Here is a 23,590-nt window from a genome sequence, read left to right on the forward strand (position 1 = left end):
TCACGGCAGAAATAGGCGCCGTTATGGTACCCACAATCTAGCCGGCATCCTATGCAAAGGAGCCTCCCACTCTTCTCTTATTATCTAGTCAGTACTAGCCAGTCATTGAATGTGCAGTGTAACATTTCAGATAGTGATAATCCAGTTCGGCGGCATGGCGTTCAGCACAGCGGGTCTGACGCTGGAGCAGTGGCTCTGGTGTCTGTTCTTCGGCGCGGGCACGCTGGTATGGGGACAACTCGTCACCACCATCCCCACGAGGAAGATACCCAAGAAGCTGTCGTCAGTACCCTGAATTTTATATGCTTTCTTCAGTTAACGCTATTTAGTCTGTTTAGTATGAGTTATTTTTTTTAATGAAAATAAGGGACGAGACGAGCCGGATGTTCAGCTGATGTTAATTGATACGCCCTGCCCATTACAATTCAATGCCGCTCAGGATTATTATTATTATTGCGCAAAAATTCTGAGCGGTACTACAACCGCGCTCGTCACCTTGAGACATAATGTTTGATCAGTAGCTTCACTAGCTACGGCGCCCTTCAGACCGAAACATAGTAATGCTTACACATTACTGCTTCACGGCAGAAATTAATTAAGCCAGAAGCTGGTGTAATTAATACTTTTTTTATACTTAGTATATCCCGTTAATTCTAATTGGAATATAATGTTTGCTAGATTTTGCTGTAATAAGTTTAAAAAAAGGCAGCGGCATGAGATCCCTCCTGTTAAGAGCTCGCTCAGTCATGTTCCGACCTCATCCAAGTCCCTTAAGTTGAAGCGAATAGACGCCGTGTGAGTGGCTGACCCATCCTTACTTAGTGTAGGGTAGAGGTAGAGTGTTTAAGTTGGTATCAAAAATATACTTAGTGAAGCATTAATAATTAAATAAAATGCAAATTGTTTTGTCCCAAAGTAGGTATATCATCGTTACAAAAATACGACATATTAATACATAATACTTACTTAAACATACATCATCATCGTTAATGGTATACATTCATGATTCGAAAACAATCATACATTATATTCAACATATTATTATAAATTTTGACACCAACCGGGATTCGAACCCGGGACCTCTAGCTCAGTAGGCAGTGTCACTTACCACTAGGCTATATGGGTCATCAAGTCTTAGTAAATACTTATACTTAGGTATATCTTAAAAAGTAGTATGATTTGCAGTTCTTGCATATTTATATTTATTTAATCCTATTTTATTATACAAAAGTTGTTTTTTGTACAAAACATAATGCAGTTCTTTAGAAATAACATGAACCATGGTCATTTTATAATTATTGTGTGCTAAAAGAGAAATTCAAATGGAAGAAGAAATGCGATTGGGTTTGAAAGTATATGTGAATATATTATCGACAGTTCAGTTGTCGCTCGTTAATCCAAGGACCAGAAGTATTCTTGACTTATCTCTGGTTTTTGTGGGAACTAGCCACACAAGACACTCTAAGACGCAACTTTACCGTATCACTCACCACTCGGTATTGTGTGAGAGTAAACTTATTGAAGTTATACTTCTTTATTATAAATATAAATTTTAAGATTCGCAATTCACTGTAACACAAAAGTGACAGGTTGAAGTTGGTTCCTAAAATTTTCTGACGTTTGCGTCATTCGTTATTTTTTTTTTGTTTCTTCGTCCATTGTTAGGACAGGCAAAGGGTTCAAGCCCATACAGCCGTATTCATTATTTAATAATTAATTGGCAAAGCAATCTTTGCAAGATTTTTACAAAATTGTTCTTTCTAAAAACGTAGAATACCACGGTACCCATAATTTAGCCGGAGTCTGTTTTTTGTTTTAATAATAATATGTGTCTGTGTAGATGGGGTCGCGGGCAGCCGGATCCCGAGAGCATCCAGCCCGGGCCGGACTACGACGCGGACCTGGACAAGAAGCCTCGCGCCGGACAGATCCTGTGGATCCGGGGCCTCACGCGCCTGCAGACACAGGTACACGCGCACCACGTGCCATCATCATCCGCCTCCTCCGCACCATCCGCGGACTAGTCATGGGATATTGTATCGCCCCATCTGTCATTATCCGACGTTAAGGTCTGTTCAAATCTAACCGGTATCCGACACCGCCTGCGGGGTAGAGAAAATCGCGGATTTCGCTAATGAGTGGATAGAATATCGAGTTTCGCTCACGAAGGTTATACGCCAAAGACTATACGCGTCAGGCACGTTGTAATTTCTACATAGCATCTGATTTAAGTGTTAGACAGCGATGAAGAGGAAGTGTTACTTACATCATATCAACAGACAATACAAAACTATTCCGCTATAGCCACCGAACTTCATAAGTTGATACTAAATACTTGAGAGAAACGCGCGCGATATGTACCTCTACCCACCGTGGCAGCGACTACCGCTCATGTTTGAATATGCCTTTACACAGTTATAGTATTAAATATAATAATTTAAACATATTATGTAATAAATACAAGCTATAACAGTATACATTAAAAACTGCTACAACAAATTGGATTAATATTTAAGTATTATTGAGTAGCTGTGATAATTCCTGTTTATGATAAAACTTTAGTATTAAATAGATCTGTAATGACATGAAATTAAGTTATTTGCCAAAATAAAAAAGACTGTGATATTTTTAAAATGACACTTAATTTATTATACATAAGAGCTTCTGATAAGGCATCAATATGAATAGTTTTGTTAATAAATATTAATTTCAAAATATCCCATCACTCATCCGCTCATATAGATATAATATCATCATCGGGTCTACCAGCAATGTGGGCGAAAGTATTTCGTCTTGGGTCAATGTTGGGATCTATTTCTATGTGGTTTACATTTTAAATCAAAAAATCACCGCTGTAAGGTGGGGATGAAATATATTTCTATTTGATTTAAAATGTAACATTCCGTCTGGTATTTTATCCTGGTGGCCCTATATTAATATCTATGTAATATTTGACCATCAGTGTTGGATCGCAGTATAAATTAATTTTAATATTTTTGACTGAGTGATCAAATTAATCACAGTGGCTGTGATTTTTAAAACTTTGTAACTATATTTTGTTTTGTAATGTTAAATAAGTGAATGTGACAATATTAAAATATGAGATGGTTCAAACAGTAATCAATAATAAATATTTTTCCTTGAGATAAATGAATTGTTTTAAAGGTTATATTTTGTACTGTGATCCTTATGCAATAAGTATAATTAAGTGACGTTAATTTTCTTTTTCAAATTCCAATGGCGTCGAATGTAGTACATGTATTGACTAGGAGTACAGAAGTCTCAAAGAGGGATAAGTGTAGCTTACGGTAATCGAATGCGGATACCTTGGGCATCCTAACTTAGTCATGTAGCTGCTACGGAGAGAGACACGCCTCCGTACTGTTAGACGTTTCCTATCAACAATGAAACACATTTTATCATTACAGTAAGCCGGATTAATCACAGTTCCAAATTAATGACGTTCTACACAAGTGATTAAGAATAACTTTCAATTTATTTTTTGTATCATTTTGTATTTCTTTGTTTTGGAATTCTCCTACACTTCTTTTTATTTTATTTCTAAACCTACACAGAGAAACACTTTACAGATTTAAATGTAGTTTTGCTATGATTTGGTCCATTAACGTAGTGACGCTTTGTTGGTTTGTCTGCTGTGCGCTGCGCACGGGACAAACCGACAGTTATGATTTGATTTTGTATTATTAGTCCTGATCTCACGACGTTTTAACACTCACTTGACAGTCTTGTACCGAGCCTTCTGGCCTAGTCGTGAGACCGGGGCTCCGCCCTAATACTTGTCACTAGTTAGACATGATGCCATGCATGCTCAGCGTAACGAATACATTCTGACGCTTCCTTGAACCCGTTTAACTGTTTGAAACCCCCACATGACAGTATCTCCCTCTCCTCCTCCCCGACTCCTCCTCCATCCCGTGTTGGCATGCGTGTTATGTGGGCTGTGACAACGTTACTGACCCCTCAAACCGAACCCGAACAGTTACTATGACTACCTATAGATAGCCTCGTGTCACCCGCAGTAACACGACAGTCACGACGCGTTTGTATACGACTATCTTTTTCTATCTATCTTTTATTTAGTCATACTGACTGTTTGATTTATTTTACTGGTTTTTTATGTCTGTTTATTTTAATTTAATTTTTAAGAATAGTGTTTTATTTTGCTTGTGAGTCGCCAACCCGTCACTCCTCGCTACGGTCCCACCCCAAGCACCGCGCGATAACTAACACGCGCCGCCGATACACGAGCCAGCAGTAACTCATTCCATTGGTCCGCTCAATTCGTTTTGTTTTGTAAATGTTTAATTTTAATAGACCGGTTTGTGTTCAGTTACTGCTGCTGCTAAATTACCGACATTAGAGTGTGGAGTGGATTTGTATCGATCGTCGACCGTCGACGCTAGAGCATGCCGTGCTTGCTCGAGTACTAACACGACGTAATAGTCCCGTACCAGTCAATCCCTTATTGTTCCGTCTGGTTTTTTGTTCTGTTTGTGTTTTTTATTTTGTTTTTGTTTTGTTGTTGGTTTTTGTTTGTGTTTTATGTTGATTGTTGTCCCACCGCCCGCGTCTGGTCGGGCTCGTCCCGCCGCGTGACCGGCGGCCGTCGTATCTGTAGTTATGCCTTGCCTTATGGAGATGCATTCATTGTGTTATTTTGCGTAAAATAGGCTTGTAGTATTTAGATTTTTAGCGACGCCCGCGCCGGTAAGTAATGTTTAGTGTAACATTATCACGAACCCATTAACTGTTTTAAAATATAATCTGTTGTGTAGCTCACTAACTATAGTTTCTTTTTACAATTGCGCAAATCGAAATTCGATATGTTTGGTTTGAGTTTGAAACAACCGAAATTCCGCCAAATATAGCTTGATTACTATGACATGTTTGAAATTTCATCCTGTTTTTTTTTTAAATAATGGCGACTAACTTATATAATCTATTCTGTCTCCGTGTGCTGCTGGAAATTAAATAAAAACAATAAATTACTTAAAACATGTCATATGTTGAGTGAAGCTATAGATTTGAATTTGCAAATTGTAACAGAGATATACCTAACAAATTTGAAAGGTGTTATTGTTCCTCCTTGGCTCCCGTGTGTAGATGTTTAAACCGATACTAACATGGCATGATAGCGTAAGATACGTGCGTAAGGGCGCGTCCACATGTAGAACGAGACGCAGCCGGCGGGCCACGCGCACGTGTTTCCGGATAGCGCGGCCCTGCGTCGTGTAAGGTGGTAGTGGTAGCCCCGATCTTCATCAGCTAAGGCCTCGAGTTGTCCCCGAACTCCTCATTCTGTTTGGTTTGATTCATTTTCATTTTAGTTCGCATTTCCTCGAACACAGGTCGAACGGACCGCACACAACATACACGTCGGCGGACACTTATGTTCTCCCGCCGTTTACACTCGACTGATGAAACCGCTTCTATATTTATGTTATTATTTGGTTTTGGAGCCACTTTTATTTTAGTTTTTGCATTTCGATCACACCCAACGTGATACGCGGGTTTTCGACTATCCCGTCTGGACTAAGCTCATACCCCCATCTCCTACTATAACACAGATTTATACCAGTGTTTTTCTTAAAAGATTTGTTTCCGTGTTGCATTTGGCTTCGACAGATATGAGGGCAATTTGACGATTAATTGTTGTATTCGTTCTCCATGACGTCATCTGCTTTTTGAATTAATTGAATTTTCTGTTTGATTTTTGTTATTCCTTTCCAAAACATATCCAATACACGACTTATGAAAAACTTATCTGAATTCGAAACTAAGAAGTGCTTCGCCTGCAAAGGCCCGTCAAAAAGTTGTTTTTGTCGATGACGTCATGCCTGGATACACTCCATTGTAATGAAGGTCACGACGGCAATGGTGGCTTGAGATATTTGGTGACTGGCTGAGATATATTCTCCTTTTACAAAACATGGTATTATTGAATGATCGACGGGCCACCAATATCGCTGGCGGTATTGTCGTGGTGTCTTCCGCGGCCGAGCCCATGTCTGTCGGAGCGTTGCGGTACACAGCCAGGGCTTGTAGGACGGCGTGGAGTGGGGCGAGGCGCGCGTGGTTGAGCGATGTTGTTGGCAGCCGCGGCCCGTGCTGGAGACCGAGGTGTAGTGGAGGGCGCGGCGGCCAGCCCCGACGCGACGCACGCGCACGGTACACCTCCGGCGACTAGCGACTATTGCTGCCAGTGCATCTCATCTTACGCAAATCTGCTCGGGTCTGTGGACTTCACCTAATCGATCGAGAGAGAATGTGCTGGCAGCAATGATTAGTGTTTTTAGTGGTTTAGCAAATAGAGTGCCTTCTTCTTTCTGCTCGAGGCAAGTCCTTCGACGCGATCACGGTTCGGGCGTTCGCCTTCCCGCGTCAGCGTTTTCCATTCGGGCCTGCAATGACAATTGCGAGCCGCGGAAGCGTCCAAGGCTTGCCGAGAGCATCTCATTAGTTTGTGGTCCGTTTGCATCTCCCCGTAGCCGTCGTTCCTCTTCCTCGATCACTCACGAGGCCACCCAGCACTCGATCCGATCGCTCCGATCGTTCCGCACTGGTCCACGATCTATCGCTTCGTCATCCGTCATCCGAGGCCTCTTTTCCGCTAGCACTCGTGTCTGCATGTCGCGTGAGCTCTGAATACAAACGGAGATCCACCCACACTCGTGTATCGGGGCGCGGGGGCGGGCCGGGCCAGGGTCGCGGCGTCAGCTGGTTGTCGGTTGCAGCTGCGCGTGGTGCGCGCGTTCAAGTCGACGCTGGAGGACCTGGAGGAGCGGCTGTCGGCGCACTCGGCGGCCGGGCTCCGCTCCCGGCTGCGCGCGGCGCCCGCCGACATCGCCTTCATCGACGCGGACGACCCGCAGCCGCGCAACGAGACCACGATATTTTAAACGACCGCCGACCACTCGTACTTAAGCGCCCGGCGACGTCCGACCTCATCGATCTATCCCGCTCTAGCCCGACTCGCGAACGCCTCGACACTTTGTAAATAGTTTAACGAACTTTGTATGTATATTGAGGCAACTGTACAGCCGTTATGAGATCATCTATAGGTTTAGGACTTTTTAAATTTTCTTATCTCGTAGTTGAAACGGTTACGTCGCGTTTTTGAAATATAGGTTATTGGGACCACTCATACCCATTTATACCTATAAGGTTATGTCTGTACTAATAATTGTGCAAAACAAATAGATGCCTATATAGGAACTGAATAAGGGAACGTCTTAACTAGCGTACCGCGTGAATCACTTGATAGATTTGAATCGGAACCCACGCGGCAAAATAACGAACGATATATTACTTAAGCATTTCGTTAGTATATTAAGGGTGTTGAAATTATATTTAAAATAATAAAACGTTATGAGCAAAGTGTGTTAGCATTTTCTTTAATGTAGTGTCATAAAGGGGGCCGCCTGTTTTAGCGAGATACCGTTCTATTTCAGATGTTAACGGTAAGTTTAGTTTGAGTCGCGTAGGAGGCCGCCGACCGCCCCAGATGTCTTAGGTAATGAATGGGCCATATTGATAAATAGCCGTAGTTTGGGGGTAGACGTGGGCCGTACGTTCCCTAATAGAACTTTCTTCTATTGCTGACGTACTGGCTCGGTAGTAGATCGCATGAGCCGTGTTGCACGTTGTTACGACGACTTCGGTACATACTCGTTCTGCTTAACGATTTTACACTCTAAACAAATACGTAAAGGACACAGAATCGCTCAGCACTTAGTAGGTTAGCTTTGTCACGTTAAGGGTACGCGAGCGCCATTTTGCGAGCACGCTTGCCTCGTCAAAATGGCGGACTCAATTAGATTGTAAGTACAGTGTATCTATTGAAGAGATGTTATTCATTTGCGGTACAAACATTTTTTTTATATTACCTAGTGTTTTTTTTTCTATTGAAGTTCGCTTTGCATTTAAGGTGTGATCATGCTTGTGTTACAGCGTATTTGCATGTTAACAGTAATCAGTGAGTATGCACAACTTGTATTTTTTTTATTAGATGTTTGGTAGAAATTAATATTTTTAACAAAGCGTAAATATTTTGATCTGCTGTATTATTATTGAAAATTTTTAGTATATAATTAATATTTATAGTCTCAGTGAATATAATTTATTAGTAGTTTAGTAATGGCCAGATCTGTTTCCACTTATAACTACCAAACCTCTAAAAGCTGTATTAAAGCAGCTAAAATAATAATAGTATGGTTATCTCCACTACAACACCAAAACGTTTGAAACTTTAAATTATTTATCTAATTTAGTTTTTTTTAATATACCCTCAGTTATTTGTTTGTGTATTGTTTGTTTTAACGTTGACTCGGTTGTGTAAGTACTTATCCTATAAGTTATTATTGTCTTATTATTTTCTTTAATTATTTTGTCAGTAACAGATACTTATAATGTTAACCTTACTTACTTAACCGGCATATAAACGAGTAGTTTAAAACTCATTTTAATAAAAGTATTTATTTGATTAACATCGATATTTTATTTAATCCTCGATCTTGTAATCGCGTGTATAGCTCACATACCGGATTTTTATAACTTTTAGTAACTAGTTGTAGTTAAATCTCACGGTTATTTTTATATTTGTAATTGCTATTGGATGCCCTTGAACCCTGACCCAACTAGAGTGAATGATTCCCCTAATTAGTAACCTAACTAGGCACCTAGGTAGATTCAACTACTTCTTACATAGTATAACGAGCGGTGTTCTAAAACCAGAGACGCCAGTGACCAGATTGTAAGGTTCGAGGTCTGCTAGTTTTAGATCGTCGGTGTAAATGCTGTAGCGCGCGGCTCCACCGAGGCTGTCGGCGGTGGGACTGATGCGTCCGTGATTGTTTTGCAGCAAAAGGCGGACATATTGGCTGGCCGCAGGATTTTTGTCAATAATTATTTGGCGGAGCACCGGAGAATCAGCGTGCATTCTGGTGGCAGTTCTCTACCAGCGCTCAGCCCCACATCGCATCAAAGCGATGATTAAAAAACAAAACATAACCCCGCAAACCGCGATTTAACACTCAAAGACAGTTATTGAAACTGTCAATGAATCTTAAGCCTTTTAAAATATTTAATCAACTACGTAAAAGAATCTTATAGTAGGTTTAAGTAAATTAAAAGTAATAGTATAAAATAAAATTTTGATAGTTTAAAAGTATAATGGTGCACTTACATTGTTCGCGATTTATGAATTATAGATTCGTTAATAACTCGTTGCGTATAATGCGTGTTTATTTTTTTACGGGATTAATATTTATTTTCTGTAAATAATCTATCAACAAATAACCTTTATAATGTCGTTGTATTTGTATCTTGTTGTGTGTTGAAATTATATTTTATATGGGAATTATAATGTGCCATTTTTATATAAAATAACTAACAGATAACCAAGTGCTTTAAAATGATAGGATAGCTAAATTTGCTTGATATGTTAATATAAGTTGTCCGTCTGTCTGAATGTGTCTTATTTTTATTTAATTTAAAGTGAATGTCTATTTTGTATTTAGAGTAAATATTTTATTGAAGCTTTGTTTTTATAAAGATTTGTAAACGCATGAGAATTAATTTCCCGACGTGCATGATGCATACTAATATGCATTTAGTTGTTAGATTTAGATACAATGAATGAGGTCAACTTACCAATGCATGAAAACAGAATCTGTCACTGTCGTTCGTAGTTGGAACGAAAAAGACAGCCTGCGCCCTATAACCGCAGATAAAACTGTTGTGCAAGTGAGCCTTCCTCTTATAGACACTTCTACATTTCTACACTACACTTCCTGTCTTCCATTTTATTTCATCTTTATTCCTTTTCAGAATTAATTTTCTTTCAACAGGTTCTTTCAAGCAAATTTACCTATCGCCATTCATTCTAAGATATTGTTTGGTTTGAGGAATATATTAAATATACTATTTTAACATTTTCGCACCTCGTGTAGTGGTAATAAATGCCTGCTTGTATGATAATTAGAATTTTAACAAACTATAAAACGTGCTAATAATATTATGTAAAGATAACATTCTAAAAGTTTAATATTAATTATAATGCTTTGACCTTCACGCGTTTAGATTTAACTCACGTATTCGAGCATAGCGGAGCATGAATTAACTCGAGTTCTACTGCGAGCCTTCATGTTATTAGTAATAAACTGTCTATATTCGAAAAATTAACTTTTATTTCAAACTATTGCTTCGTGTTGGAGAGCCGCATACATAAGGTAACTGAAATGATGAATAACTATCGCTGTGTCGGTATCGTCACGGTGTGAGTGTCGTGCGGTCCTAGACCGAGTAGAGCTTAGCTTAGTGTTCGCGCATGACTTGCCTAGTGTGAGCGCGCCAGTAGGATTCACTAGTGCTTGTGTATTGACGTAGTACGAGTATCTGGTATGTGAGCGACGCCGAGCGTGTGTGTGTGAGTATAGCATGAACACACAATTTGTGTGACACATACATATATACAGAACACGCACACAACAGTGTTTTTTACGTGTACCCTCGTCGCGGTACTTAATGTTTTATTTAGTTTTATTTTATTTAAGGTTAAACGGAGCCCTGGATGGAATATGTAATATAATTAGTTGATAAGTGCGCACCCCATGATTGTGCTTGTTACGGTATAGGAGGACCCTATTTTATTTTTATCTACTTCTTCATTCTGTCCTCTTATTTTGATGCTTCGCGAGGCACTCGGCTTCCGAATCCTCTCGTCTCCATTCTGTGCAGAACCTTCACTGCTCCTCCGACGTAAGCTATTCCAAATATCACGCCGTGTTTAAGTAATGCCATATATATATAACTTAAAAATCTTGTGTACATATCAGTTCTTGGAATAGCTTGCGACGAGTAGCAGTAGTGAATCTGTCTCAGTTGGCGGGCCGACGCCGCTCGAGTCTCTCCGATTATCTTTACTTCATGTTCTTGTTTTTATTTTCTTTTCCATGAATCCCCATTGCACACGGAAGGTCATAGGTGGCGAGTTACAAGAGCGTTTGATACCTGTGCCCTACAGCAAGACATCCACCGATCAAGCTGTAAGATATCACCCAAGGCTTGCTCTAACAATCACCATCCTATGTTTTCACTATTTTCCCGTTCTCGTTTTTGTTTTTACTGTACTCTACTCACAATGTTTTGTCCGTTGTTATTCCTTTTCTATCTTTGTACTGACCTTTTAACTTAACCCTCTTTCAAGGCTGGGGGTATGTGGGGGTTTTAATTAACTAAGTATTGTATTGATTCATTGAGATAACCTTTGTTGGCAAATAAGCCTTACTAGTCGTAGTAATTACTGTACAGATTTTATTAAAAACATAATATATCTAGTACTGAGTTTCATATATTTTACCATACCATGAGACTTTAGTGTCAGAAATGGTTGTGCATGTCAGTCAAATCAGTGACTCACTAACGTGAACTTCGGTATAGTCGTAAGCAGTCAAAGAGCCCAAATTATTCTCAGCCTTTTAATTGGTCAGTGTTGCTTGCATGCTCATTGCATATGCTTAAACTTGCATGTTCATAAAGATTTGTGTATGTTTTTGTACACATTTTGCTTTTAGCGATGTTCACTGTAAGTATCATCCAACGTGCAATACGTTTCAAATGTTCAAAGAGTCAGGTAATAGACGGGGATTGTAATGCGTAGACTTAGAGATTGGTAAGTTAGTAAGTCATAATATATAGCAGTCATTCTGAAGTTATATTATTTTGTTATCACATTTAGATTACTAATATTTTGCCCCATAATATGCACAACGCAGATCATACGCCAGGGTTTCATTATAAAGACAGCTTTTAGGATCGCTTAGCGACTAGGCAGTGATCGGTGAAGATTCCGCTGATATCCATCGCTTTTGTCGTATTGATGGGATGGTCCACTTATGGGAATGGGCAGTGGTCGTGGAAGTGGACAAGACTGTCTGTATTCAGAGAATTTCACCGCTTGCATGCGCGGAATGGGACTTGCGAAAACATCGTCGTATCGTTCCGTTGAAGGAAGGGCTCACTCAATAATGGCCCTCTGGTCACTTGACGTAGCGTCGTGATATGGATGATAAGAGGGTGACCCTTCCTTCGCCGCCGAAAACTACACATTGTAATTACATTTTTGGATTAACGCTTTCGCCTCTTATAAATGGCTCAATGTGCTTTTATTTGTTTATAAATGATTAATAACTCAACAACTTCAACACCTTTGGATTTATCGATATCGATAGATCGATAGGTGCGCACATCCCGCGCACACTCTCGCGACCTGGCTCACCGTATCGATGTTTATCAATTCCTCGTTTGTGAAACTAAAATGTTGTTATTGCGTTCTTCACAACACTTTTAGCACAAATTAATGATCTCACTTGAGTGTTCAATACTTGTCACCCCACACTAACCTTATCCGAATGTCCACTTATATACGAATGTAGAAATGTTCAACGAGTAAAAAAGTTTTCTAACATTTCATTTATAAACTGCCTACATTCGTATATGTAAAATAAAATAACCTTATCACCACGTATTTAAATACGGGAATTGCTTAGCATATGCTATTGTTTTAACGAATGTAATATGAACCAACGAGACCGCGGCGCGAGCGGTAGTGGTGGTAGGGTCCGGCGAGCCAGCGCGAGCGCGGGTGTGCGCGGCCGAGTGGTGCCGAGTAGTTCCGAGTGGTGACGGCGTCTGTTCGCGGCAGATCCGCGTGGTGAACGCGTTCCGGCAGGGCCTGGACTCGCGCGGCTCGCTGGCGGACGCGGCGCTGGCCGAGGCGCTCCGCAAGCAGACGGCGCTGTCCAAGCGCTACTCGCACTCGTCCAGCGTGGAGTGCGAGGCGCCGCGGGAGCTGGCGCCGCGCGACCTGGACGTGGAGCGACTGTCCAGCCACAGCCACACCGAGACCGCCGTGTAACCGCCCGCGACCATCGCCGCCGCCCCGCGCAGACGTCACTTATTGTTAACTAGTGTGTTTAATTATTCGATTGTTTTGAAAAATGTTTTATTATTATACGTCTGTTGAACAAATAAAATATTGTAATAATTAATTTTAGATTTAAGCGCGAGAACGAGCGAATGGGCGTGTGATTTTTGAAATATGAAGTTTCTCGTGGCGTGTCAACTCGCACGGAATGAAATGTTTTGTATCGCTTTTGTCAAAGACATGTTGCGGAGCGCGCGGGCCGGGGGGCGACACCGACCGCGCGCTCCCTTTATATATTATATATATATATATATATACATACTTACTAAATTATTGAGGTATCGATTAAGGTGTTTGTTATAAATTTCAATAACTTTCTTTTTGTTTTGACGACCTTTTCCCCTAAGTCTAAGTAGACATGTAAGTCATATCTCGAAGCGGAGTCGCGTCCTTTGCTACGTGCCGCACAGAGCGTCGCGTGCGCACAGCGAAGTGCGGAGGGCGGATTGCGGAGTGACCCGGTCGGCTTTGAACATCTTCGAAATGTTTAAATAGATAAAATTGTATAGCTGAAGGTATTCATTTGTAATGCTAGTCTCTTATGAAACATACTAACTATTCAATTATATTATAATGTACTTATTGATTATTGATAAATACTTCAAGTTTATTAAACAAAGTATAGTCTACGATGTAACGAATTGGAATTTTTTCTCTATGAGCAATAGCTAGAGGGCGAGCTAGGCCGGGCCGCGGGGCAGCAGTGGTCGGTCACATCCCTGTATGTAGTTGGCTCGTGACGCGCGAACAACCCCCCCGTCGCCCCGCGCCCGGCCCTCGAGCTGTATAGGCGTCGTAGGATCGCAGCAGTGGCATTTTCAAGTTATAAAGTAAGACGTCTAGTTAGTGAGAGTCGAACCATTTGTTTTAGTAATAAATATAAATAAATAAAGTGAAACGATATGTAGCGAATCGGCAAGTTCAATTTTGTATCTAGAACGTTTCATAGTAGAGATATTGAGAGTTGTTACGTTTTATTCGGTGAGAGTCCGGCGCTCAGTGTGCGTGTGCCCTTAGCTCGGACTTGTACATTACTTCACAGTCTTGTAAGTCATCGGGTGTAAGCTTCGGTCAAGTCTGTTGAGAGGTGGAGTCTATTGACAGTTCACATATTGTGTAATTAGTTACGGGCGCAGCGCCCGCTAGAGGCCACGGTATTGTTTGCGTATTGCGTTGATATTCGTTACCGCGTGTTATCCGATGAAAGACATTTAGGAGCGAATTGTGATGGGCGACGACGGCGGCAGGCGGCAGCACACTGCTCCCGACCCTACCGCCGACCTCGCCCCCACTATCAGCTGTTGTTTTGACATGACAATCTGCCACTAATCATTTTAGACTATAAGTACCCATTGTTGTATTTTTCGTCTCACAATAAATGAAAATCTATTTTATTGTTTTTAATGTTGTAGTTTTATTTGTACAACCTGTTTGAATAACTGTCTCTGCTTGTCTAAGAAGTGGGTCCTTATAGTGACTGTAAACCACATCAAGTACCGGACTCCACGGAGACGAGTGCAGATGTTTTTATAGGCCTTCAAGGGTATATCATGCGTTGGATGATTGTTGAGATAAGTGCTTGAAGACAGATGTCTCAGGTTGTCACTTTTACAGAAACATTTTCTTCATTTACTTGAAGAAGAAGAAATTGAGTCAGAAGAAGCAAAATTGATAGCTCTCTACAAAATAACACCTCAGTAGTGAAGCCATTTCGAATACCATATGTTCGTGGAGTAGAAATAATGAGTTTTTCTAGAATTCCAGATTTTTTACCAACTACAACTACAAGGTACGAAGGAACTTTCAGTATGTTCTACATAAAATAGCTCCGGCCTATAAAAGTAACAATTTTTACTTAAACTTCAATTGTGACGACAGAATGTAGGTTACAAAAAACAAAATGTAAATTAAGAAACTTAATTTCCCTACCTACAGGATCTAGGAGCGAACATGTACCTCAAATCGACAAAAACATGGTAAAGGTGATTGAAATGCTTCCATACATTCCTGGGCCCAGGTGATAACATGAAAGTAGTACCATTTAAAAGCTTACGTTTAAATAATCGATAATTGACAATTTAGCAAGATTTGTCAATCTAGGAGCTGAGTAATCGAAGATATAAAAATGAGGATGAAAATTAAGACATTAAATGCCTAGCTGCTAAGGATTCATTACCATACATCAGCATCATACTTATATTAGCTGGGTACCAACCTTGTTTTTTTTAGATGAAAAATACCTACTTATATACGTATACCTAAGTACTACTGTAACGACATTATTTTGCATTATAATATAAGACAATTGGTAATTAGATATAATATAGTATACCTAAAATAAAAGATAGTCTTATTTGCTCAGATAAGAATAATATATACTTATTAGCTCATACATGAACTGTAAATCAGACTACTAGAGACAACTTTCCTTGGAAAACACAAATAGATATCTTCTTTATCTCCTCTTAATTAGCGGGAAAGTTTTTGCTTTGAAATTTTGATATTTTATGTCGTGTAAACGATTATCCGTTACCTCTTCACACAAAATTTACGAAATGGGGCTTAATAATTTTGTCTCTTAAAAATTACGTAAGGAAAGCAGATATAATCTTTTCAAACACGGGAAAGAAATTAATGAATATGTTATCAATAATCTCAGAAAAAATAAAAATGAATCGTCTAAAATTCAGATATTTTTCTGATAAGCATGAGCTTTAAAGTGTGGTATTAAGGGTTATTTTATTTTGTCACTCCGTACGCATTGCACAGAAAGATCTATCGAAACATCGTCAGTCCGCGCTCGGCCGCCATCGTGGGTAGACACTGTGTCGGTTGTAAGCAGCAGCTCGTACTCGGAAAGATCGTATGAACATGAATATTTTTTATAAGCTCTACAATACTGTCTTTGATACTTTACATATTTTGTACGCAGTCAGATTTTCAAAAAGTTATGTTAAAAAAATACAGTTTTTTGAAGAATTAGTAATTTATATCGATGGGTGTACCGCAGGGCTCAATCTTGGATACTTTTTTGTTCCTGGTTTACGTCAATGATTTACCATACCTTATTCAAAATAAACATGATATTATACTGTTTGCTGACGATACATCTTTGTTATGTAAAATAAAACGCCAGCAAAAAACTTTCTGTCAGGTTGACGACGACATTGCTGAAGTAGTACTTTTAAACGAAAGGAAAACTTCCAAATATAAAGCACCAACCAACACCTATAAAAATTAATAATGAAAAACTTGATGTAGTAGAAACGACAACATTCCTAGGCATTACATTAGACTTTAAGCTACAATGGGGTGCTCACATAAAAAACTTATGTAATCGACTTAGCTCTGCAGTATTTGCGATAAAAAAAATTAGGCAGCTGACAGATGTTGAAACGGCTAGACTTGTATATTTCAGCAACTTTCATAGTGTCATGTCTTACGGAATTATATTGTGGGGTAGGGCTGCAGATATTGAAAACATATTTGTGCTGCAGAAAAGAGCAATTCGAGCAGTCTATAAAATGCGTTCAAGGGATTCATTGAGAGAAAAGTTTTGTGAAATAAATATTATGACAGTACACTGCCAGTACATATACGAGAACCTCCTATACGCCCATAAAAATATTAGCCAATTTAAAAAGAATAGTGATGTACACAGTGTCAATACTCGAAACTCGCAATTCCATCTATTAGGCTCCGTAAAATTGCTAAATCTTTTAAAGTGGATTGTGTTGTATTTTATAATAAACTCCCAAATGAAATTAAAATGTTACCTATTAAAAAATTTAAATTTATCGTAAAAAATAAATTAACATCTAATGCCTGTTATAGCGTTAAAGATTATTTGAATGATAAAGATAGTTGGAATTGATGTTCTAAATTTTGTTAATGAATATTGTATACTCATTTGAATGCTATTGTAACTTTTGTACTTCATCCTGACTTGCACTAAATAACTTATAAAGTTTTACAGTGAATAAAGATTTTTTGACACTGACTTGACTTTGACTATAAGTTCATTTCTAAATATAAGGTCTATATTAAATCGAAATCCAAGATGGCGCGTATGAATTTTACCAACTTCTCTTCATGGGTGTCATTTTCATGGTTTTCGGGTTCAACAATAACGAATATCGGCTCAAAAACGAAATCCAAGATGGCGCCTATGAAAATTACTTACTTCTCTTCATGGGTGTCATTTTGATGGTTTTCGGGGTCAACAATAACGAATATCGGGTCAAAATCGAAATCCAAGATGGCGCGTATGAATTTTACCAACTTCTCTTCATGGGTGTCATTTTCATGGTTTTCGGGTTCAACAATAACGAATATCGGCTCAAAAACGAAATCCAAGATGGCGCCTATGAAAATTACTTACTTCTCTTCATGGGTGTCATTTTGATGGTTTTCGGGGTCAACAATAACGAATATCGGGTCAAAATCGAAATCCAAGATGGCGCGTATGAATTTTACCAACTTCTCTTCATGGGTGTCATTTTCATGGTTTTCGGGTTCAACAATAACGAATATCGGCTCAAAAACGAAATCCAAGATGGCGCCTATGAAAATTACTTACTTCTCTTCATGGGTGTCATTTTGATGGTTTTCGGGGTCAACAATAACGAATATCGGGTCAAAATCTAAATCCAAGATGGCGCCTATGAATTTAATCAACTTCTCTTCATGGGTGTCAATTTCATGGTTTTCGGGGTCAACAAACACAAATATCGGGTCAAAATCGAAATCCAAGATGGCGCGTATGAATTTTACCTATGAATTTCACCAACTTCTCTTTATGGGTGTCATTTTCATGGTTTTCGGGGTCAACAATATCGAATATTGGGTCCAAATCGAAATCCAAGATGGCGCCTATGACAATTACCAACTTCTCTTCATGGGTGTCATTTTCATAGTTTTCGGGGTCAACAATAACGAATTTCGGGTCAAAATCGAATTTCAAGATGGTGCCTATGAATTTCACCAACTTCTCTTCATGGGTGTCATTTTCAAGGTTTTCGGGGTCAACAATAACGAATATCGGGTCAAAATCGAAATCCAAAATTAACGCCTATGAAATCTACGAAATTTTCTTCATGGGTGTCATTTACATCGTCAAAATTAGAATTCATTTATTAACTTAAATTATATTATAAAAGGCCTGTCTTACAATGAGAATGTGGGATCATGCTAAATTAATTCTTCATTCCCTAAATATAGAAATATTTACGTTTCGACTTTTCACCCACAATATTTACAAAACACATCCGTTACCAATCTAATTAAAAAATCTCAAAATTTGATTTTGAAAGACCTATCTAATGATACCCTACACGCAAAATCAATTTTCATCCTCTTTTTAACCACAAGAAGCTCTACCCTTCTTATCAATTATTACCACCATATTATGTCAAGAAGAGTTATTTCAATAGATATTGTAATCATAAGGTATAAGCTATTACATAAATGTAACGTATATCTTCCTTAATCCCGCATTATTTTCAAAAAACCAAAGGAAATGTCATGTATCTAACCTGAATCTAACTTTCAAAGACCTATCGAACGATACCCCACAAGGTAAGTCTCCAGTATTTTTTTTAACTCCACTTTTAGGGGAGGTGTCCTTAGGCTACGTCCAAAGCAGCAGACAACACAAAAAATGGCGTGCGTACAAAGTACACATGTCAGAAGTGAAACTTATTTGTGAAAATCAATTTTTGACTCTCGTTTATATTAATAATTATCCTAATCTGCTGAAATCAAAATTTTTGCGGCAGCCATCTTGGAATTAAAAAAAAACTGCGTTTACTGCACACGACGTTGTGCGACAGAATTGCCATCTAAAGTTCTAATATTTAACTATTAAACGAATACATCAACCAATTATCAAAAATACATAGGTATTAAAAAAAACAAAATTCAAACTTGCTAAAGTATCACATTCATTTGATTCCCGCAATTAACTTTAAGTACGTGTATGTGTTTGAGCGGTGTCAGTGAAGTGGTGCGATTCGATATCTCTCTGTTTTGAGAAGGCGTCCTTAACAAGACGTGACTCAACGAATACAACAAGAAACGAAGTGACAATGACGAAGCAACGAAATTCTAATTCTAATATTTTTATTCAAAATAGGATGTGAAATCACTTATTGAAAGTCCAAAAACTACCACCCATTCCAAAATGAATGCCTCAGGCCTGAGAAGAATGGGCGCAACAAACTCAGCGGGCTTTTTATTGTTTCTCCAAAAATATGTTTTACACTTAAAGTAACATTTACAAAGTAACATTGCACAATTAAACTTATTATTAAATAGCCTGAGGGCGGTCGCTCCATTCCCAATCTGTGGTGTCATTAAGAAAGTCATGTATGTTATAGTAACCTTTACCACACAAACGTTTTTAACAATTCTTTTGAATAACGTAATACTTTTGTTTTAAACATTCTCTGGGATCCTGTTGTAAAAGCATATACATCGCCCCACAAAATACTTGCTAACTCGAGTAGTGTTACTTGTTAGTCGAGTAGTAGGCATTATAAGCTGATGTCTGTTCCTAACTAATATTATTTAAATAAAACAAAATCTGAATGATCTGTCAGACTGTCATTGTCAAAGTGAAGTTAGCGTTGAGGAACAAGAATTTCACTAGTATCGATTTTTTTAGTCAATCGATTTATTGATAATAAAATAATTGCTCAGTTCTGTTTTTTCCTGAGAAAATAATATAATTTATTCATAATAATATGGTCATTCGAACATAAGCTATGCACCTAACTAATATTATTTAAATAAAACAACAAGATCTTAATGTTATTTTAATCGATTAAATATTCATTCGATTACATTTCAATCGATTTTATTTATTTTAATGTTTTTTCGGTTTGTAGATTGCAAAATGAGCTAGTTTTTTGTATTTTACATCAAAAAAATATACCCTTTTTTTAAAGTATACTTCAACTTGTTAACATCAGGCCCAAAAGTCCCATTCTCCTTTCAATCTTAAAGCAGACCTGTCTCACTCTCTGTGTAGGTATCAAAATCGTAAGTACGTCCCTACACAGTAGGCCAGCCAGTAAGGACTGAATTACACTTTATTGTATGGCCACGAGAGTCCCTATTTCTTTAATTGATTTTGCAGAGTGAGACTTCACTATGAACTTGAACTATTATATTACATTCCTTGCTTCAAGTTACAATTGACCCATATAGAGGGTCATTTGCTTTTATTTCATGGGAGGAGAAATGAACGAACGTGTCACCTAATATTGAGTGATCATCGCCGTCCATGCTCTTACAACAACAGAGGTTCAGGTACAGTATATGTTTTTTTAAGGTACCGATGTACTGACCTAGAAGCAAACCTTAATTTGATCAACTCGCACTCAATCCAGTACAATCTGAACCTATTGAACTATCAACCTATTAAAATGCGTTTAAAAATATTCTAATATGTAAACTAGTCTATAGTAAATATATATGATGTAGAAAGAACCTCCGACGTGTGGTTAAAGTCAGTCAGGTACCGAGTGGGTACCGCTCTCGGGCAGCGAAACGAAGTCACAGAGAGGTCCATACCGTACGACAGATCGAGCACTAATGCCTCGATTGTCGACAGTAGGGCCGCATTTATAGGGCTAAGCGCACGTGTTTTCGATTAATGCATTCTAACAATGATTTCACATTACAATGTAATCAAATTATGTTTTATGAATTAGTTTTAAATAAAATTATGAAACTTAATTACTTATTCTTGTCTTTTGTTGTAGTATTTGCGGCGATATATATAATGCAGCACATAACGCCATTTATATCCTACTTTTTTGTGAAAGTATAGGTAATGTTTTTATTTGCTAGCTCGTGTCGTAACAAGCAATGTGACCTTTAAGCAGGTTTTAATTAGACAAGACAAGATTATCTTGACGATTGAGAAAAAAAATCATTTGAGATCAATCAACGGCGATGTCAATTAATCTGTAAAAACCTGTGCTGGGCAATTTACAGTGTGTAGGACGACAGAAGCATCGAGAACAAAGTTCAATGTGTTGAAAAATAAAAGATACAATGAAGTAATGTATTTAATTAATTTTACTTATAGAAAAATACTTATTATATTTACAATTTTTAAAGTTATTGAGTCATAGGTACATTTAATAAGATATAATAATTATTGTTGAATTCGATATTATGTCATTACTGCAATCTATGGTATATTTATTTAATTTTTATGAGTGACTCAGGTTGTGTATAATTTTTATAAAATATTTAAAATGATACTATTAAATATTCTTTAATTGAAAGAACTGTAATTGAAAAATACTGTATTGATATAAATAAAGTTTAATTTCTCAATCTTATAATACTTATTTTCTCGGTAAACTTATGCTACTTCATAGAGTAAAAATAAAAACCTGTTGCCATGAAATAACATCAAAGATTAACTTTTCCTTATCTTATTATAAAAAAAAAACTAAGCCAAATTGGGTTTGCAATCCTAGAGAAATGGAATCCTTTTTAAAAAGCGTTTCTTTTCTATAAAGGTATTTTTAGAGCAATCGTAGACGTGTATTTTCATAAGGCTAAGGATCGCAGCAGATGGAGGGGAATCATACGAGAGAAACTGATGCAGCGGGGGAGGCACGACCTCAGTAAAAAGGAAAACGAGGCGAGGAGGAGGAGACGTGTATTTTGATCACTAAATATTTAGATGGTGGTCTTGCGCAGCGCCATCAACTCCCGGAGGAGGCCGGGGCGGCGCGAATCCCACCCCCTCTGGAACAAATGTCATATATACATACAGATAGTATCAGGAATAGGTGGCGGAATAACCCGACAACCATATTTCATGTGCTAGAAATGAGCCGAACACTGATTTGAAAGGTAATCAAAGATGGTTTCAATGTCGTTTTACTCCGCACATATCTAGTTTGTAAGCCGTCTACGGCGCCACAGTATCTCGATACATTACACATCTACTTATTTCAACGACATTTAGAACAATTACATTTTATTAAGTTTACTTTGTATCCATAATTTCACATTGTACTTAAGTCACATACTTTACTTAGAAATATTGATATAACATGAAATTAGTGTACAAAGGAGGGTGGCGAGAATGGACCCACATAAATTAAAAATTAAGGAAGCATCGTACAAGTAAAGGTTTATATTAATTTTAAACTTAAGTTTATACGATGTTTATATAAAAATTATTGAGGTGCTATGATATGGGAGTCAAAAGAAATAAATAATTATAATAAAGCATTTTGCACTAACGGAACGTTTTGCGCTATTGACATCTAAATTGTTTTAACATGACAGTCATTTTTATAGGATTCCGACACCATCAAACTATCTATACCTACTCAGATCAGTAATACAGTAGTAATCTACTTTATTATCGTTTTTTGATACTAAAATCAGTAGGTAAGGATCTTTAAAAGATTCGATATCTTCTTGAGACAATAATGAATTGTGAATCCTCAATAGCTGCCGGCCAACCTTCCAAATATATAATTTGTGAATAAGTGGCTATTTGACAATATGGAAAACGACCAACAAGAATACAATGTGGATAACGAACTTCGAGGTATGTATTACAATAATCCATTGTATTGTATTGCAATAAATATGACTTGTTATATGTTAATAGTCTTCTAAGAGTTTTCATTGCTTACAGAAATCTTCGGGTCTGAAGCAGAAGATCCATTTCAAGACTCTGGTTCAGAATACCAGCCACCTGGACGTAATTCGACAGCATCTACTACTTGTAACCAAATAATGTAACTTCTGAAATTACTCCAGTTCAATGTAAACCTAGAAAAAGGGTGAGACTACCTAGCAAATAGAAGAAGAATGTGAGAAAGGAAAAGCGTTCAAGAGGTGAGGAATATATTAATGTCAAAGGTGTTCTTTTGTACCACCAAAACAAATTATTTATACTGCTCGTGAGTGTAATTGCCAAGATAAGTGTCATGAAAAGATTCTTCCTGCTCAGCAAATAATTCTGTTCAACAGCTTTTACGCTTTGGGAAATTATAACTTGCAGACATCTTACCTTTTTTCTTTAATTAAAGTGATGCCTAAAAAGACATGCACTGCTTCTGCTGAATCTAGGCGTTCAAATTCAAGGGTGTATCAAGTTCTTAATGGTGATGCCTTGTATGTTACTGTATGCAAAACATTTTTTAAAAAGCTATTTGGTGTCAGTGATGGCAGATTGTCTAGAGTTTTAAAAGATAAACTCGTAATTCCCACACCTCCCACAGATCAAAGAGGAAACCATGTGCCTTCAAATAAAACTCCAGAAAACAAAGAATAAATTGTTAAAAACTTTATCAATAAATTTCCTAAATATGAGTCACATTATACCCTACACAAGAGCACAAACCGAATGTACTTAGCACCTGACTTGGGCTTGCCTAAACTGATTTCTCTATATAAAGAAGAAACTCCACCTGCTGAACAAGTGTCAAATTTTATGATTAGAAAAGTTTTTAATCAGCAATTCAACCTATCTTTTCATGCACCAATTACTGATTCCTGTAAAAATGTGATAATTTTAAAATAAAAATTAAAACTGAAGAA

At 37.9% G+C, this 23,590-nt stretch overlaps 2 protein-coding genes across 7 annotated transcripts in view; one reads left to right on the top strand and one right to left on the bottom strand.

Moving 5' to 3' along the window:
• LOC126974770 (plasma membrane calcium-transporting ATPase 3) overlaps window positions 1-14,410 on the top strand; it is a 221,106-nt gene extending 206,696 nt beyond the window's left edge. For 3 of the 6 annotated variants that reach the window (XM_050822434.1, XM_050822432.1, XM_050822433.1), the window contains 4 exons: window positions 131-282; window positions 1,841-1,967; window positions 10,998-11,066; window positions 12,725-14,410. In XM_050822434.1, coding sequence (XP_050678391.1) covers window positions 131-282; window positions 1,841-1,967; window positions 10,998-11,066; window positions 12,725-12,937 — 561 coding nt within the window. In that variant the 3' untranslated portion in view covers window positions 12,938-14,410. Of the gene's footprint in view, window positions 1-130; window positions 283-1,840; window positions 1,968-6,755; window positions 8,508-8,881; window positions 10,200-10,997; window positions 11,067-12,724 lie in introns of those variants that run through there. The other 3 variants (XM_050822435.1, XM_050822438.1, XM_050822437.1) reach the window with 2 other exon arrangements.
• A 6,658-nt stretch (window positions 14,411-21,068) lies between these two features.
• LOC126974691 (microtubule-associated protein futsch-like) overlaps window positions 21,069-23,590 on the bottom strand; it is a 43,443-nt gene continuing 40,921 nt past the window's right edge. The window contains exon 20 of the mRNA XM_050822250.1: window positions 21,069-21,775. The gene's annotated coding sequence lies outside the window, so the exon portion shown is untranslated. The remainder of the gene's footprint in view (window positions 21,776-23,590) is intronic.

The sequence above is a fragment of the Leptidea sinapis genome, chromosome 33 (assembly GCF_905404315.1).
Source record: "Leptidea sinapis chromosome 33, ilLepSina1.1, whole genome shotgun sequence".
Classification (NCBI taxonomy): Eukaryota; Metazoa; Arthropoda; class Insecta; order Lepidoptera; family Pieridae; genus Leptidea; species Leptidea sinapis.